General features: G+C 36.2%; 1 protein-coding gene across 1 annotated transcript; it reads left to right on the top strand.

The window, feature by feature from the left end:
* The first annotated feature begins 610 nt into the window (after positions 1-610).
* On the top strand, positions 611-19,854 carry LOC110684817. The gene is made up of 6 exons (XM_021861248.1): positions 611-933; positions 1,032-1,143; positions 3,945-3,989; positions 4,986-5,094; positions 7,139-7,400; positions 19,337-19,854. The coding sequence occupies exons 1-6, from the start codon at positions 883-885 to the stop codon at positions 19,538-19,540; spliced, it is 783 nt and encodes a 260-aa protein (XP_021716940.1). The 5' UTR covers positions 611-882; the 3' UTR covers positions 19,541-19,854.
* Positions 19,855-19,880: the final 26 nt, after the last annotated feature.

Raw genomic sequence — 19,880 nt, 5'->3', positions numbered from 1 at the left:
CTCACCCTTGTGACTTTGAGGTCACAAGTTCAAGCTCCACCAACTACATTTGCTTAGGAGTAGGGGGATCCCTTACCTCCCCCCCTACTCTCAAGTGTTGACCTATGGAGCTGAGTTGGCTTAACCTGTGAGAGGTGCCGGTTCAATAGGGTTTTTTATCTTACCTTTAAAAAAAAAACAAGAACATAGCCAGCTAAAGCTTCTAGGGGGGTGAATCCAAATCATCTATTTTCCCGCATTATTTGCTCTGTTATGGGAGATATGAAGCCTTGGGTGATGTTCCCAAAAATGCCATTAATACAGAATTGCAGTGCAATTTGATTAATTTTTTTTTAATAACTTGCAAATTACCGGGTGTAGCAAGTTTTTGGCCGGAAAAGTAAACTCAGGCAGGTAAAAGTACCCAAGTTGCTATGGCCCAAACTTGAGTACCTAATTTGCAACAATAATGAAAGTTTAGTACCTAGTTTTTATATTAACTCGCATTTTTATGAATTTGTATTTCGCAATTATTGAACTGCAACCAAATAAGACTTTAGTGTACAAAGTAGTTAAAATTAATAAATTATATCACAATCGTCAGTTAGCGTATCAATATTTTGTAGGACCCGTATTTGATAAAAGTTATTGACTTTTTTTTTTTATTTATTTTTCAAAAATATTAAAAATTATTGACTTATTTACACAAATTGTCACTATCCCGAAAAACAGATAGATCATGCGATTTGAAATCCATTTGCAAATTTGCAATTAGGGAAACGGGGAAGTAGGAGCAACTAGCGGCTAGCAACCAGAACCGAGTTGCTGCAAACTCGGAATCATCATATATATCTAATAAAATTCAAATTTTCATGAAAAGTTGTTTGAATTCAAAGAATCAAAATGGCAGGTCCAGCATTAGACGAACTCTTCCGATCTCTCCTCTCCAAAACGGTAATTTTTGTCTATTTTTCTTTAAAATACCCAATTTTCAATTTCATTGAATTGATGGAACAGTTAATTGAGCTGATAATTTTCATTTGATTGAATAGGGACAAGAGAAAATGACCACCCAAGAATCAAAAGTCTTTGTTGAGTGGAAGTCTCAGGCCATTAAGAGTTGTGCTGTAGGAAGCGGTGTTGCCTCTGGGCTTGCTTGGATTGGTAAGTTAGATTCTCCCTTTTATTACCTAATTTACTCCGACTCGGACACGGGTATGTGTTTAAGTGTTTAATTGGCTATGTTGTGAAACTTTTCCATGATCATATAAATTAAAATGTCAATGTAACCATACCTAGTCGAGGATCTGACATGGGTTTGGTTTGGTTTATATGTTGGATTCAATTATGTCAGCAGTTGATTGATTTGTTGAAGATTCTTAGCAGCTAAAAATCTATCAATTTAATGTCATTTGAAAGGCAAATTAGCCTACATTTTTATTATAAGATGGAACGAAAACATTTTTAAATTGTGCAATGTCTATTTAGTCTGATCGCTAGATTAGACCAGGTTCAATAGGACAACAACTAGATTAATAAGGATACTAATGATAGTGTAGGTTCAATGATTGAGGATGAGTAACCTACGAAAAATGAATAAAGGGGAAAGTGAAGAAAAGACACAAGATGATGACCCAGAAAACCTTAGGAATTAGGGTAAAAACTGCGGGTGGCGTTGAGTCACCAATCTACTAATTTGAGAATTAAGTACAGGTACAGTATAGGTTGTAATTTGATCAAGAATGAATCTGTAATTTGGTTGCTAATTGCTAGTATGATGCTTAGGGCTCGTATCTTGTGTTTTTACAATGGTTTTTCATCCTATTTATAATAGAAGAGCATTTTGAAGTTTTGTAACAGCTTCTTTGATGATTCCTTGAAAATCAGAGTTAGTTGCCAAGTTCAGCTCCGAGATTCATGCCTCATTCTTCATGCTCTTATCCATTATCCTTTGACTTATTCTTTGCCAATAGTTAGTTGGAGTTTATGGTTCCTATTTTTATGGAACTTCTCTTGATTCATTCAAACTTGGATTCTCTTGGAATATTCCTTGGAAATATCTTCATTTAACTTCCCTTGACTTCCGGTAACCTAGTCGTTGATTTCGTAGCAACCTGTAACCTACAATCTAGCAACCTATAGACATCTGAACCTGTAGTGAAAATTTAGGCATAACAATGTCTGTTCAAAGAATTGGTGTTGTATTAAGAGAAATCATATTTGTTTATGTTTATGACATACTCCAATTTTTGTGCTAAAAACTTCTTCCTTTCTCTTTTGGGCCTTCCCTGGATTCCCTCAAATATTTAAGGGGGAAAATATAATGGGGACTATGGGGTACATTTTCCTAGAGGATCAATTAATGGGGTAATTATTCATTTTTTTCAAGTTTGGAATTATTTCAGGGGTAATAAACAAAATTAGCTTCTATATTAGCAAATCTGCCATCATCCAGTCAGAACCACCGTCATTATACTGTATGGTAGGGAGGAGTGACATATTGATGAAGAGAATTGTTAGGGGGGAAAAGTAGGGGGGTCTGGGAAACAATTTCGCCTAATTTGAGGGGAATATATTACCCCATTATAACTGTGTCCTCAGGCAACTCAAAACATCGGAAAATTTTCCTCCTTTAATTATTTCTCCCCTATTACAAGCAATCCAGGCAAGGCCTTGGTGTTGCTAGAGGGAATTCTATAGTTCTAGAGCCAAAAAAAATTATCATTTGGGATCTTGTTATATTCTAAATTCGCGGTGTCGTTTCATAATTTTAAGTATCATGTAATTAAAGATAATTATCATCAAAGATGTGCCTTGCAAAATTTGAAAAAGAAAACAGGAACAACAAATGGGAATGGAAAGAGGATATAATGTAGCTTAGAGCTTGGAGTGAATACTATGTAACAGGTTTGTCCTATTTTAGTGAACAACAACACCATCCAATCTGGATTTTTCCAAGGGAGCTGGGATTCAATGGCCTTACCTTTGATAGGTTAGGAATATTTTCATAGACAGTTGTTAAGCTATACCAAGTGTCATTATATGATCACTTAGCAGAGTTAGGCTTTTGATTATTACAATTTCGTAATGGGTGATTATTTGTGTGTTTTTAGTGAACAACAACACCATCCAATCTGGAATATTCCAAGGGAGCTGGGATTCAATGGCCTTACCTTTGATAGGGTTAGGAATATTTTCATTGACAGTTGTTAATCTATACCAAGTGTCATTATATGATCACTTAGTGGAGTTAGGCTTTTGATTATTATAATTTCGTAATGGGTGATGGATGATTGTTGTGGTATTCTAGGAATTTTGTATTTAGGTTTGTATGTTGTTATATTGGCATTTCTTTTGTTCAATAGTTGCTTCATTGTTGTTTGGATAGAGAATCTACATTCATGAGAATCATGGCTGGTTAATAGAATCATAGAATCTCCATTTGTTGCTTCTAAGCTTTGTTGATAACTTTGGAGGGAGTAGCACTAAGAATAGTTTATAAAAAAATTATTTAATGAGGCACCTCGAATTACATTGACTTGTATAACATTAAAGAGGTTATTCTATTTTCCTTCTATTTTCTACATAAGAATAGTATTTATCCTATACCACAAATGGTGACATGGTGACTTTAATGGTTTTATTACCCTTCTATTTCCTGCATAACGCTAATATTATTCTAATACCTGTACCACACTCCCCACCCCTGGCAAAGAAAATGGTTGGATGTATCCAATGCATCCTTGACTCAAAAATTACAAAGAGACTACTTCTATTGGACCCTTGATTCAAAAGTCGACAACCACTATCTACTTAAAAGAAAATAATAGAACTAAAAAAAAGAAGCAAGTATACGAGTCATTTTGACTTGTGTCCATTATAATCCAAAGCCTAACAATAGCGAATGTTTTTAATTTTTTTTTCTTCCTTCTATTACTTTAATTGAAAAATCTTTGTCTTTGCAGCAACGAGAAAATGGAGAACTGCTAATCGTGTGATACCTATTGCAGGTAATTTAAGCTTTATTTTTCATATCCGATATATTATTAATCTGCTTACAGATGATATATGAATTTCATTAGCACAATATTCATTTATATATTACAAAGTTGTGTTGTGTTCTTTTGTTTCCTATTTTCATGCTGTTACTTGTTCGGTCATGAATTTCATTCTTTGTATATTTGTAGCTGTCTGCTAAATTGCTAACATTGATGATTCTAAGGTATATTCAATCAACAATTACTCCAGTAAAGTTTAAAATTCAGTAGTTACATTTTATACTATTCTTCTTCAAATAACTGAGATAATGGACATGTATATCATCAGGCTGGAAAAATACTGCATTATAAAACTTCTGCACTATTCAGTGTGGATGGATGTTTTGAATATGAATATTCTGGGATAATTTCCGGCTAGATTGGTTCATTCTGAGGCTATAATTTCTTTTGGTCCCATAGATGATTAGATAGTTTAAATGGTTTTTCTATATCATAAGACTAAGAGTATAATGTTTTTCCTACCACAAACCCATAAAATTACTAAATTAGCCAGATGGTTGCTTTTGTTCAATTTTCATGACATTGTAGTAGCAGTTAAATGCAGCGAAATTCAGTGTAAGTGTCTGTGTAGACCTTAGATTCTTGTAATTATTGTAAAAGCTGATTTACATCAGTGTAAATATTATTTTCTAGGAAAAATGTTTCATGTAGCCATGAGGTTCCTAACATGTGGCTATGATTGCCAAAGCTGTGGACCAAATATCACTTTAAAATAGCTGTGTGAAATCATATTCTTTTACTGATCTTGGTTGAATATTGGAAATTTTTTCAGCATTAACGCAATATGATATTTTGTTCAATCTAGATAATCTTTATTAATGCTAAGTAAATTGTTTGTCCATTCTTAATTCCCTGATGACCTGATATGATTGCCATGAATAAACAATTAAGGCTTTTCTTACTATCTATGTCATCGTACATCGGAAGTCATTATCTTAACTATTACAGGAGCTGGGTTTCTGACTGCAAGTTGGGCATTTGGTAAATCTGTAAACACATGTGCTGACCGAATTCTTCAAATGGATGGGAGTCGGATGCAGTATGAGCTGGAAAAAATGTAGGTACAATGTCACAAACTACTTTATTTGTATTCCATATTTCTTGCAATGTTAATTTTGAAATGGGCAATCATGATGTTTCATTGAAATTAACTTAGGAAATGATTGTGTTGCTAGCTTTGTATCTCACTGAGTATATAATCAACATCTAGCATTTCACTGAAAGTTACTTAGGATACTTGTGGCCTTGCTTTATGTTTGATTTCAACATCTTCCCAGGACTTTTCTTATGCTTCATTTGTGAAACACCCTTACCCCTAAGCAAAAACACTAAAGATCACTCAGCATACAGATAGCTATGTTGAATTTATCTAGTTTGTGTTAGTGACATCATTTGGAAGGTACTTGGCTTAATGGTTGAAGTGTGATTTCTCTTTATCTTTTGTTATGGAACAGAAATTGGAAGGTTCTTGATTGCTAGCATTTGATTTTTGGGGGTATTTATGATTTGGGGTTGGGGAGGGAAGAGGCCGTAGGTTTCAATGCTTGGAGCTTGGAAGTTCATCCTTTGGAAATTTGTTTTGAGTTCTGCTATTTTATGATGATTATTAAGATATGGAACATAATGACCTGCTTCCATATTTCTCAGATTTTGAGGCTAGAACACCAAATGGGTATTTCAAACCATCTTTATGTATCATATTATATGGGTATTAAATCCGGGAACAACTAAGTAATAAAAAATTGACTCATTTTGCCGGGGCAGTTGTGTTAGTTTGGTGTATAGTTTAGTGTTTCAATTTTCATCATTATCCTATGATTTTTTTTCCTTAATGTACCCTTCCACTGAACTTCTCCCTTTTATTTACCATACTCTTAAAGACTAAAATTAAAGGAATTATATTTCACTAAATATATGATTCTCTAGGTCCCAACAGATTCTTATTAATAGTAGTGAGTAAATCCTAATATTGGAGTTATAAGTAAACCACAATTGTTATCTATGACCCAAGAAGTAGTTGCAAAATTGCATTTAATAACATTAATACACTAAGTAGAAGTAACATAGATGTTCTCCTCCTTGGGCAGGAACTATCACCAGGATATTTTTTCTTCACCCTTTTTGCTTTTCTGCTTTGCTGGTACGATATCAGTTTTGTTTCCATGCTTCTTAAACCCAATCTCTTTGCCCACCATTGAAATGTCCTTGGCAAGTCTTTCCTTGATATTGCCTTTAGTAGATTTGAGCATACCATAAAGCTCATTCAATCTTTTCGGCATTCTGTCATATTGAAATTCATTTTGAAGCTCTAGAATGTGTCCGGAAGTGAATGTGAAATGGTGTTTGTGGAAAAGCCAAGCAAAGGCACTCATAAAAAAAAATAAACATTTTAATAACAAGAGGACTGCCTCAACCTTATGGTTGACTATAGCTTTAGTTATCGCAAAATTCTAACTGCTCTTAAAACAAGTTCTTGATTTTGAGGTTGATAGTGTATGCATCGGAGTTCAGAAACTCCTTTTGCAAATCAGGGGTGGTTGTGAAGTTAGTGATTCGGATGTTAGGATTCGTAGATATGGTGGTGGTGGTGTTAAGTTTTATATATTTGGGGGGACGATGGTGGTGGAGAGGGGAGTTGGGGTGGTGGTGGCTGCCATGGGGAAAGGTGAAAATGAGGAGAGAGAGGGAGTGAATTAATTTGTAAATGGTCATGACTTTGTGAGTGATTAAAGTCCAGGGAATAATGTTGTATATGGTAGGACTATAATAAATGATAGGTGGTGTTTTGGTGGGTAATATTGTTTAAAGTAGGGTTAAAACTCTAATTTAAGACGATAACATACTGGGAATAAACTAGTTAAAGGTTTTTCTGCTGTCTATGTAGCGCTGTGTTCTTATTTTCCAAATTAATATAATGAAAAAAAAGTCATGCATTATGCTCAAGTAGAGCATTCTTGGTTTTTTTTTTTTTTTCTTTTTTCCAGTCTCAGGTTTCAATAAAGATTAACATAGTCCATGTTTTGTGCTGCGGTTTAATGTTTGTTGTGTAGACAAAATAATTTAGATGATGCTGAGCTATTTTTTATTATTTATTAATGCAGAATACTGGAGAAGTATGGCAATGATCCTGAGAAAATGAAGCCTTTCTCCAAGCATTTCTACTGTGAAGAAATATTTAATGATTCAACCCCTGGACGTCCCAAATCAATATACCGGCAACGGCATCTGCATGTCGATAATCACCGGACAACTGATAACAATACGAACCATGAGTCTGCTAAGAAAGGTGTCTATTATCAACAGAGAGAGGATGATTCTAACGTCAAACTGAAAAGCCCCAGTGCAGAGAATAAACAATCCTCTGTAAGTACATGCTCATGATTTGCTGCCAAATGTACTCTTATCTGCTTTTGTTATCTATGTTCTCTTCTATTGATTAGTGTGATAAGTACTGATTTTGATGACTTCTGCTTGAAATTTGGCTTGTTGCGATCTCCTAACAAAGCAAATGAGTCATTATCTATCATACTTTGTAGTGGCTGTAGCTAGAGTTTCTAACTTTCTATACTCTTATGTTGTGGATCCATAATTGATTGCTTTGATAAATTGTATTGCTTACATTTTGGCGACTGTTGAGCCCTTTAAGATAAACATAAGCGGAAATACTATATAATGAGGCTAAGTAAATTTTACTGAACTGTCAGTTTAGCTCTGATCTGATAGTAGAATATAATAGTAAGACAACCGGTGATTTCTCTTCCAGTTGAAACAAGAATTACACTCAACCAAGGCCTGATGACCATTACCCTGATGCTCATACGCTTTGCTTCAATCTACTGATCATATCCCAGCTCTCTCATTTCTGATTCCTGCAACTTTTAGCCCTTTGACATAGGAGTTATACCTAACTGCCTCTATTCTTCTTTTGAAACTCTGAAAGTTCCAAATGTGAGATGAATAATAGGGATCTTTTGAGGCATTTTGAATGGTGAAATGAGGATCTCACGTCCTAAAAGTAAGAATTATTTCTGAACTTATTAGGCCTGATCAATTTTACACTTTGTGATAGATTCAAATCAGTCACACAGCAAAACCAATATAACAGCAATGCAAGTTTTAATAGGCTGGTTTTCGGACTTGGAATTTCTGATTTAACTAGCAAATTAATAAAGATGGAAGCTTTAATATTGATTGATAATGGTGGAAGGGTTACAAAAGGGTAGGGTTCATAGCTTGAGGCTATCAATCTCACAAGTATCTTTAGGCTACAACTCTCTCAATAGTGACTTGAGGTCACAACTCTCAAAAAGACTCTATCCAATTTCTGCCTGATCTTTTTTTTTTCCCCTCTCTCTATATATATTCTAAGGACTATTAACCTAGCAAACTAATACTACTAGAATACCCATACTACCCTCCTTAGGTTATTCTATTACACAATTATTGCATCTGAGCCTATTTGACCCAACATTTATAATTAGTAGACAAAAAGAACAAAGCCTTGATAACTTTAAAATTTTGTATTCAAAGGGACCATGCAGTTAAAACAATCACCTAGTTTAGGGTCGCATAATTAGTTTTTCTAATTTTTTTTTTTCTTTTTGTGGGTTGGGGGCTTGAATACTGTTTTGTTATTGGCTATTGCATCCAGTTATTGGTGCTTGAGGAAAACCATTTTTCTGAATGATTTGGGGTAGGCTAACATGAATTGTTACAAAGAACCGTTCGTAAACGAAAATAAGCATAGCAAAATAATCGATTGAATAAAAGTTTGAAAAATAAAATTGTGTAATGAGGAAACATAAAATTAATCAATCAATCAAATAAAGCCTTAATCCCATAAGTGAGATCGACTACATAAACCAAAAGTGATTATTTTGTGTAGTCATCAACAAAAAAAACTTCCTCCTCCTTCCCTTACGATCCAATGCCTCATCCTCATACAAATTCATATACTTCATATCCTTTCTAAATCCTTCCAACCAAGTCATTTTCGGTCTCCCTCTCCTTCGTTTAACCCCTCCATGGTCCCACTCTTGCACTCTTCGTACCTGACACCGTACTGGGTAGGGGTGTACACTGGACCTGGACCGGACCTGTTTGGACCGGGGACCTAAATTAGGAAATTTTGAGGACCGGGAACCGGGCCTGATTCAACAGGTCCAGTTCCGGGTCAGACCTGAAAAATCAGGTCCGGTCCGGGTTTGGACCTGAATGGACCTGTTTTGTGATTTTTTTCGTTTTTTTTTTTTTTTTTTTTTTTTTTTTTCTCATAACCTGTTGGACCTGCATATGGACCTGTTTTGTGATTTTTAGACCTGTTGCATAATTTAATTACATATAAACCCAAATTATCAATCAAAAAACTACATAAAGTCTATAAAGTCCCAATTCTCAAACAAAAAAAATACAAATGAGTCCACCGAAAATACAAATGAGTCCATGAAAACTCATAACATTACATAAAGTCTCTTAAGTCTCAAGTACTAGATACATAATTTCTCCAAGGACAACTTGAATTGTGACGAGTTGTTTTCCCTTTGATTGCGTGATTCACACTAATGAGTCCACGAAAACAACTTCATCGTCTACATCGTTAGATTCACCACGTTGCACCTCTAAATAAAAAACAATATAGAATATATTAATGATTGATAACAATGAAATAATAAATTTGGTGTAACAAAATTTCAAGTACATAAAATTATTACTACCTTTCTCTATTTCCTGTAACTCTTTCAAATTTTCTTCCACATCAACGATTGGCACTCCCTTAGCTCTAAGCCAATCTTGTGTGCAAAGTAGCGCTTGAACCATCTTCAATACAAAAGTATTACATAAATATGTATAAACGAAGTCATATTTAGATATAAACAAACTTGATTTTATAAAATAAAAAGATAAAGATGCATTACCTTAGGAGTTAAAGAACTCCGAAATGGATCTAGAGTACGACCCCCCGTACTAAAAGCAGATTCCGATGCAACAGTCGACAATGGGATGGCTAGTATGTCACGTGCCATGCGAGTAAGAATCACATAACGTTGACCATTCTTACCCCACCATGTCAATGCATCTTGTTCTTCCTCCTCCGGCCCTAATTGATCATTTAAGTACCTATCCAACTCACTTATCGCATACCCACTTGTCCCCTTCAATCGTTCTGCTCTTTTTTTTAGTTTCTTCACATAATCGGAACGCACTCCTACACTATTATCAATATCCATTGACATATTATCTCCACAATCTGGAATATTAGAAGTAGCATACATTTTTCTATATTCCTCAAATAAAGAGTAAGTGAACTCCTTCACATCATTAGCAAGTTTCATACCCTTTTTCGGTCCATGCATATCCGTTAGTGTCAATTCAACAATGACCATCTTAGAGTGAGGGTCGAGAAGAAGAGCAACATAAATTAACTTATTCATTTTATCCACATCCCCCCAATACTTATCAAACTTTTTTTTCATTGCAATGGCCATAGCTTGAAAATTCAAGTCCCCACTTTGTTCCCAATTATTCAACATATCATACATAGAAGCAATTTCTCCTAAACCTTTATTAGCTGTCACATAATGGGAACCAGAAATTCGTTTAGTTAATACATAAAACCCCTCTATAAACAAAACCAACCTCTCCACTTTTTCCCAATCTTCGGGTTCGGGAGGCCTTTCTTTGTCATTCAAATCCTCTCCATCAGGAAGAGATAACCCACTAAAAACACGTTGAAACTTCAAAGCCGTTTTCAACATTATGTATGTGGAGTTCCAACGAGTGGGGACATCAAAGGATAAAGAAGATTTTGAATCTATGTTTGCTTTTTGCACAAGATCTTTGAATCTAAGTATTCTTGCAGGGGAATTCTTAACATATTTCACAGCATTTCTAACTCTATCAATGCACACACCATGCTCTCTTATACCATCCCACACAATTAAGTTAATGATATGAGCAATGCATCTAACATGAAGATTTTTTCCATCATTAACACATCCTGTTCTTCTAACCATTCTACTGAAGTGTGCACAAGCAACATCATTTGAAGAAGCATTATCAATAGTGACAGTAAAAAGTTTATCATTAATACCCCAATACCCTAAACATGCCTCAACTGCTTTTCCAATAGCCTCTCCTTTATGACTAGAAATCGGACAAAAATTTATGATCTTTTTATTCAATTTTCAGTCATTATCAATGAAATGAGCTGGAAGACACATATAATTAATTCTTTGTATTGAAGTCCAAGTATCAGTGGTCACGGAAATTCTTTGACATGTCTTAAACATTTCTCTCAATTTCTCTTTTTCACTATAATACAACTTTAAACAATCACGAGCAATGGTAACACAAGATGGAATGTGAAATTGTGGACATGCAACTTGCACAAAGTGCCTAAAACCAGGTTTTTCCACATGCTTAAATGGTAACTCATCAACAATAATCATGTGAATCAATGCCTCTCTAACATCATTCAAGTTAATAATCCTACTCCCACACTTTAATTCACCACTCTCATGTTCTTGATCAAAATACAATTTAGTTTGCTTTTCTTTGCCCTTTTCTTTTTCTATATTATCAGGATTACCAAGACATGATTCGGCATGGTTTTTAACATTTTTTGAACCATTAAGATTACCAAGCAAAAGTTTTAAGACAAAACTTACATTCAGCTCGTAGTTTTCCATTCTCGACGTACTCTAAGTAATATTTCCAAATACTCAGCTTTCCTCTTACTTTTTCTGTTCCAGATATATTCCCGCCCCGCTTTTAGCTTCTTATCAGGAGGCAAAGTAGATTGCAATTCTTCCATATCCTTTTTAGAAAGTGGCTGTGACATTTGTTTAGAAAAAGAAGCAGACCTTTTGGATTGAGAGCTCTCCATCTACAATATAATTATATACAATATAAGTAATTTTAAAGTAACAATTATATACACATACCATTTTATAAAAAAATTTAAGAACAACTTACATTGCATGAATAAGAATTCGTGGTTCCTTCACTCCCTTGTTAGCCCTGGGCAAGTCTGCAAGAATAAGAACAAGAATAAGAACCCCTCAACTGCATACAAGTTAGCCAACTTATTTAATCATCCGAGTCTCTTACAAATCATGCACTACGTTTATTTATTTATTTATTTAAATTTGGCCTAATAGAGATTCATAGGCTGTGATAGTGTGATCAATTCTAAACCCTAAACCCTAAACTTAAAAAAACCAAAAAGAAAAAAAAAACATAAATTCGAAATAAATTCGAAGATAAACCATACTTCTTATCAATTCTAAACCCTAAACTCAAAAAACCAAAAAAAAACATAAATTCGAAAGAAATTCGAAAATAAACCATACTTATCAATTCTAAACCCTAAATTCAAAAAAACCAAAAAAAAAAAAAACAGAAATTCGAAAAAAAACCATACTTCTTATCAATTCTAAACCCTAAACCCTAAAACCGTAAACCCTAAACTCAAAAAAACCAAAAAAAAAAACATGAATTCGAAAGAAATGAACTAAAAAAAAGAAATTCAACATGCAAACATCAAATAATCATTATAAGCAATAGAAACATGAATAAACATATAAATTCTCACACTTAATTCATTATTTCAAATACAAAATACCCAAACATAATTAGATAATTTAGATTTACATTAAAAAAAAAAAAAAAACCTTACCGGAGAATCGCGCGGTGGCTGTCTCATGCAGTGGGCGGTGGGCGTCGCCTGAGAGAGTGAGGAAGGCAGGGGGTGGGCGTTGGAGTGAGAGTGAGAGTGAGGGAGAGTGGGAGACAGCCAGACAGGGATTTTGGGGAGTTTGGAGAATTGGAGTTAGCTGTTAGGGTTAGAAATGAAAGAGAACTGAAGCGTCAGTGCGTCACTCAAGCAGGCGTTATTGCGTTAATTTGATTTTTGAATTGTTTTTTTTATTTTTTATTTTTTTAAAAAATACAATTTTTCCGGGTTTTAGGTCCGGACCTGAAAACCCCGGGTTTAGACCGGGTTCGGACTGGAACCGAGAACCTTGATTTTTAAGGACCGAGACCGGACCTGAATCAACGGGCCCGGTCCGGTCCGGATCAGGTCGGTTCAAGTTCGGTTTCAGGTCCGGTCCAGTTTTTTTACACCCCTAGTACTGGCTAGGGGTCGTATAGAATTAGCCAAAACACCATGTCGATCGGCTACTCCGACGATAAAACTCTACTTATTCCTAGATATAGAAACAACCACTAGGAACAATTGAGAGAAAACCTTGGATACAGAAACACCACCAAGGGATTAGGAAGGATGCTCAACCTAACAACACTCAAAGTGTAAAAAATTTTCATATGCAAAGCTTGAGTTTCCCGGGTTACATCTATGGCTATTTATAGCCTTAATTCAGTACAACTGCCTAAGTTAAGCTAATTAATGCAAGAACCTAACTATTGTTGAATTTGGATTTTGCCGACATGAGCTTCTAGGGGTGGTCAAATTGGAGGGGTTGGTTTCTAGAAAGAGCTTTCAAACCTTATAGCTACTCGAACCTTGTCAAACTCCCCTTGTTGGAGAAGACTCGACCTCGAGTCTTTGCTCTTCCTCATCCTCGTAATATGGGGACAAATCAGCAACATTAAATGTAGCGGAAACATTGTATTCCCCCGGAAGCTCGATCTTGTATGCATTTTCTGTGATCCTTTCTAGGATCTTGAATGGTCCATCGGCTCTGGCTTGAGTTTACCATGTGTTCCCCTTGGGAACCTTTCCTTCCTCAAGTGAATCCAAACCAGATCTCCTTCTTTAAAACAAGTTGGTTTACGAAACTTGTTAGCTTGTTCTTGATACTGCCGATTTTTCTTTGTGATTTAAGCTCTAACCTTCTCATGTAGCTTCTTAATTTCCTGAGCTCGTTCATTAGCATCACCACTAAAGTGGTCGGGAGAAGGTAGTGGAACAAGATCAATTGGTGTGGTTGGATTTTTACCATAGACGACCTTGAAAGGGCTTTCACAAGTGGTTTGACTTAAAGAACAATAATAGGCGAACTCGGCTTGAGCTAACAACACATCCCACTATCGAATGTTCTTGCTTACAAGACTTCTTAGCATATTCCCAAGAGTCCTATTGACAACTTTAGTTTGACATGGGGTGCTTATCGAGCGAGTCGATCACGAGCTGAGGGGTGATCGATTCGACTCGAAAACATTTTACATGTGCTCAACTCGTACTTGCTAAAATTTCGAGTCAATAAAACCTTGACTCGTGCTCGTTAAAGTTTCAAGTCAAGTCGAGTAGCACTGCTCGTTAAAGTTTTGACCCTTCTATAGTTATATGCCCGTATTTTTTTTTGTTAACTTTATATTGTTTTCTTTTTTATAGTAGTATATTTATTATTAAAGATTTACTCTCTTTTTTAATAATATAAATCAACACTTATTAAGTGTCAAATTTGTTTAAACATGGTAACTTTATTTTGTTTGTAAATTTTATATTAATAAAATATATTATCGAGTTGCTCACGAGCTTATCAAGTCGAGTTAGAGCTTGCTCAACTTGTGCTCGTTAACATCTCGAGTCGAGTCGAATTCGAGTCGAGCTAACTCGAGTCGAGTTTTAAATGAACATTGACCGAGTCGAGTTCGAGTTGCTCACGAGCTGCTCAACTCAATTAGCACCCCTAGTTTGACCATGAGTTTGAGGATGTGAGGATGTGCGGCTGAGCTAAACTGCAATTGTGATTCTAACTTGCGCCATAAGGTTCGCCAAAAGTGGCTCATGAACTTGACATCTCTATCAGAAGTGATGGTCTTCGGTATTCCATGTAGCTGTACAATTTCTCGAAAATAAAGATCAACAATTTGTGTGGCATCATTATTTTTATTGCATGAAACAAAATGAGCCATCTTCGAGAATCGATCAACAACCATGATGGAATCTTTGTTGCGTTGGGTACGGGGCAACCCAACAACAAAATCTATACTAACATCTTCCCAAGGAGCATATGGCACCAGAAATGGCGTGTAAAGACTAGTGTTTTGACCTCTGGCTTTGGCAATATGACATGCTCGACATCGCTTGACATATGGATGTCACAAACCATGTGGGGCCAATATAAATTTTCTTTAACAATGCCTAATGTCTTATCACGACCAAAATGGCCAACAAGACCACTAGCATGACACTCATGTAGTATCATCTCGCGCATGAACATCTTGGCAAGCACAGTTGATTTCCCTTGAATAAGTAGTCATCTTGTCGATGAAACTAACAGTAAGGGCCTCATGAACAATTCTTCCAAATTTCTCCAAAGTCTTCATCATCTTCATATAAGTCTTTGAGGACCTCAAAACCAATGACTTTGACTTGAAGAGTGGAGAGCAAGCCGTGTCTTCTACTTAAGGCATCATCAACCTTGTTTTGTGTCTCGGATTTGTGCTTGAGGACAAAGTGGAAAGGAGATAAGAACTCACTCCATCTTGCATGACACGTAGGAGTTTCTGTTGGCTTTGAAGATGCTTCAGTGACGTAGAGCACACTCTTTAGCCAAAAGATAATGACTCCTATGATCTAAGGCTCGTACTATTGCATAGAAATCATTTTCATATGTTCAGTACTTGCGCCTTGACTCATTGAATTTCTCACTAAAGAAAGCAATTGGTCGTCCCTCTTGGTTGAGGACTGCACCTATACCAATTCTCGAAGCGTCACAATCTACCTTGAAAAGCTTATCAAAATCCGGCAAGGCGAGAATTGGTGCATGGGTGATCATGATCTTCAATTTCTCAAAGCTTTGTTCAGCAGCTGGGTCCACTCAAACTTCTTCTTCAATACTTCAGTGAGCGGGGAGGCAATATTGTTGAAATTTTCGATGAATTGGCGGTAGAAAGATGCTAGACCATGAAAGCTGCGAACATCATGTATTGATTGTGGAACTGTGTTGTTGGCTTCAACCTTGCTAGGATTCATCTCGATCCCATTGCTAGAGACGACATATCCAAGAAATTCCACTTTGTCGATGAGAAAGTGACATTTCTTTAGATTGACATACAACTTTTGTTCACGATGAACTTGGAAAATTTGTTGTAGATGATCCATATGCTCTTCAGAACTTGCCAATGAAAGGGCGGAATACCTAATTCATCGATCGCATAAAGGTACTAGGAGCATTGGAAAGATCGAACGACATGACCATCCACTCATACAATCCATCTCTGGTCTTGAAAGCAGTCTTCCATTCATCTCCAAGTCGCATTCGAATTTGATGATATCCGCTTTGTAGATCAATCTTCGAAAATACAACATCATCATGTAATTGATCAAGTAGATCATCGATGCACGGAATGGGAAAGCGGTATTTGATAGTGATTCGATTGACGGTACGACAATCAATGCGTATGCGCCACGATCCGTCTTTTTTAGCATGGACTTATGCTTTCACGTACCAATCCTTTTTGCATGAGATCAGTGCTTTAGGAAAACCTTTTTTCCAAATGATTTGGGGTTGGCTAACATGAATTGTTACAAGGAACCGTTCGTAAAGGAAAATAAGCATAGCAAAATAATCGATTGAATAAATGTTTGAAAAATAAAATTGTGTTATGAAGAAAGATAAAATCAATCAATTAATCAAACAAAGCCTTAATCCCATAAATGGGGTGGCCTACATGAACCAAAAGTGATTATTTTGTGTAGTCATCGACAAAAAACTTCCTCCTCCATCCCTTACGATCCAATGCCTCATCCTCATACAAATTCATATACTTCATATCCTTTCTAACTCCTTCTAACCAAGTCATTTTTGGTCTCCTTCTCCTTCGTTTAACCCCTCCATGGTCCCACTCTTTCACTCTTCGTATCTGACACCGTACTGGGTAGGGGTCCGATATAATTAGCTAAAACACCACGTCGGTTGGCTACTCCGACGATACAGCTCTACTTATTCCTAGATACAAAAACACCACTAGGATTGAGAGAAAACCTTGGATACAGAAACACCACCGAGGGATTAGGGAGGATGCTCTACCTAAGAACACTCAAAGTGTTTAAAAATATTTCATATGCTGAGTTTCACGGGTTACATCTATGGCTATTTATAGCCTTAATTCAGTACTATTACAACTGTCTAAGTTAAGCTAATTAATGCAAGAACCTAACTATTGTTGAATTTGGATATTGTTGACATGAGCTTCTAGAGGTAGTCAAATTGGAGGGGTTGGCTTCTAGAAAGAGCTATTCAAACCTTGTAGTTACTCGAACTTTTTCAGTACCGGTGCACCCTCGGGTCTCCGTGTTACATGTCCAAACCAACGCAGGCGATTTACCCTTAGTTTGTCTGCCATGCCTGCCACCCCTACTTTCTTGTGAATAACCTCATTTCTGATTCTATCTCTTAGAGTCTTTTCGTATATCCGTAACCTCTATCTTTTTAATGTGTTTCTTCTTAGAAGCCCAACATTCGGTACCATAGACCAACAACACTGGTCTTATGGCAGTAGAATTTCCCCTTCAACAATAGGGAATGCTTCGGTCTCATAACACTTCGGTGGCCGCTCTCCACTTAAGCCACCCGACTTAATCCTGTAGGCCACGTCTCGGTCAATGTCACCATTTTTCTAGATGGTCGACCCAAGATATCTAAAACATTCACTAACGGTCAACTCCTTTCCATCCAAACTTACCACATCATCGCTTGTCCCCCTCTGAGTACCAAAGCGGCATACCAATATTCAGTCTTACTCAAACTTAGCTTAAAGTCTTAAACCTTCTAGATTCCAACCATTGCCTCCATTGCTCCAATCTGGCATTAACCCCATCTTTGGTTTCATTCAACAAAACGATATCATCCGCAAACAGCATACACCATGGAACCTCATCTTGAATTGGGCTGGTTAATTCATCTAGAACCGTTGCAAAGAGAAAAAGGATTTAATGCAGACCCTTGATGCAACCAATTGTAATAGGGAAATCTTTAATCAACCCTCCACATGTCCTCACATCTGATACATTTCCATATTCTTAACCAGGTCCACGTACATTCGTGGGATACCTTTCTCCAACATTGCCCACCAAATTACTACTCTTGGCACCTTGTCATATGCCTTCTCTAAATCGTTAAAGACCATATGAAGATAGAGTATACAAATAAATTTGCGAGAGTTTTAAAAGACTGGTAAGGGGATAAAAAGGAAAGTCTAAACATTAAGATTTGAGAAAACTTTAGCAAAGGAAATAAATAAAGTTTGCAAAATACGAGTTGAGTAAATAATAAAAGTAAATTGTAGTATTAAAAGTAAATGAACAAATAGAGTGTGTGGGTGTGTATATATATATATATATATATATATATATATATATCATGACACATCCTCTACATGAATATTCTCCCTGCATTTCCGCCTTTTCCAACACCATATTTACCTTAATCTCCACAACACTCAAGTCATTCTCAATTACCCTCTTCCAAGTTTTCTTTACCCCTCGCGATCCCAACACTTTGCCACTCTTCAAGCCTCCTTATCAGAGCCTCACTCTTCAAGCCTCCTTATCAGAGCCTCGATCCTTCTTACATGTCAAACCACCTTAGGTGATTCCCCCTCATCCTGTATTCAATGGATGTAACCCTTACTTTCTTCCTTATTATCTCATTCCTCAATTGATCCTTTCTTGTATAGTCGCACACCCATCGCAACATATGTATCTCAACCACGTTCATCTTATACACGTGACAATGCTTTACAACCTACCATTCGGTACCATATAACAATGCAAACTTACTTGCCGTTCACCTTCGGTTTTGTATCCAAGCTTGCATAAAGGTTCCGATTCACCTTCGATTTCGCATCTCATACAATCTTTGCTTCTTTTCTATCTTTTTATACTTCTCATAATTCTCATTACTCCTAAAAATTTCCCTATTATCCTTAGATAATTGGCAATAAAGTTTCAAACTGTATATTTTTTTTATTTGTTTTATGATTACTACAGGACCACTATGCAGATGTACTTGCTTTTCTTGTCTATCTCTGTTAGGACTTTGGGACGTTTTTGTTTAGAAACTGGCTTTTGGCACAATTTTATGATAGTGATCATTATAATCATGGATTGGAACTGTCTTGTCACCATATAGGACACAGTTCCGTCCTATCTTCATAAATCAGCTATTGGATTGCTGAGCTATGTGCATACAACGATGACCACACATGCAAATTGTTTATGATCGTGTGTTATTTAATTTTTTTTTTTTTTTTTTGGGGGGTTGGAAAAAAGGAACAACGGGTGATTCTAATGCCAAACTGTCATGTCTGATGTGAGCTTTCTGCAGGTACATCCTGGTATTGTTGTATTTGGATATGGAGACCCTCTTGATGTTTTGTTTGGGTATTCATCTACAAATGAGGACCCTCATCATATACCTGATGAATCTGGAAACTCAGCCAAAGTGCAGAGTCGCAGTCAAAAAAGGGCCCGCCGTAGTAGGCATAGATTGAGGCATCATCATCAGGAGACATTGGCACTTGGGGGGTAGTTGATCAGATTTTCGCCATCAAGATTGGATGTTGAATAGTGGCCGTCAGTTAAGCAGAAAAGGTGAGGAAGAAATGTCCTGTATGGAGAAAAAACAAGTTTGTATATTATCATTGCATTTATGTTTCTTGGGTATCCCCTTCTTCTCCAGCTGTTTATATCAAAGAGCAACAGTTTTCTTTATTAACATAAACCAACAGAGTAACATGACCAAAAAAAACGGTGATGCTCTGTTTGGGAACACTGTAATTTATGTGAAATCGATTAGCTCGTATCTTTGTGGAATTTGGAGTAGGATTGGTGTTGGTTTATTTATTTATGTATCATTAAGTTTTAGGGTA

This window comes from Chenopodium quinoa, unplaced genomic scaffold (genome assembly GCF_001683475.1).
Source record: "Chenopodium quinoa cultivar QQ74 unplaced genomic scaffold, ASM168347v1, whole genome shotgun sequence".
Classification (NCBI taxonomy): Eukaryota; Viridiplantae; Streptophyta; class Magnoliopsida; order Caryophyllales; family Amaranthaceae; genus Chenopodium; species Chenopodium quinoa.
Note: the sequence above shows the minus strand (reverse complement) of the source record. Positions and strands in the feature narration are given on the sequence as shown.

Excerpts from the sequence above, each read along its gene's own strand:
- LOC110684817 (XM_021861248.1), top strand. The coding sequence starts at position 883 with ATGGCAGGTCCAGCATTAGACGAACTCTTCCGATCTCTCCTCTCCAAA. Across the intron at positions 1,144-3,944 it reads CTCTGGGCTTGCTTGGATTG|CAACGAGAAAATGGAGAACT; the intron begins GTAAGTTAGATT and ends TTGTCTTTGCAG. Across the intron at positions 5,095-7,138 it reads CAGTATGAGCTGGAAAAAAT|AATACTGGAGAAGTATGGCA; the intron begins GTAGGTACAATG and ends TTATTAATGCAG.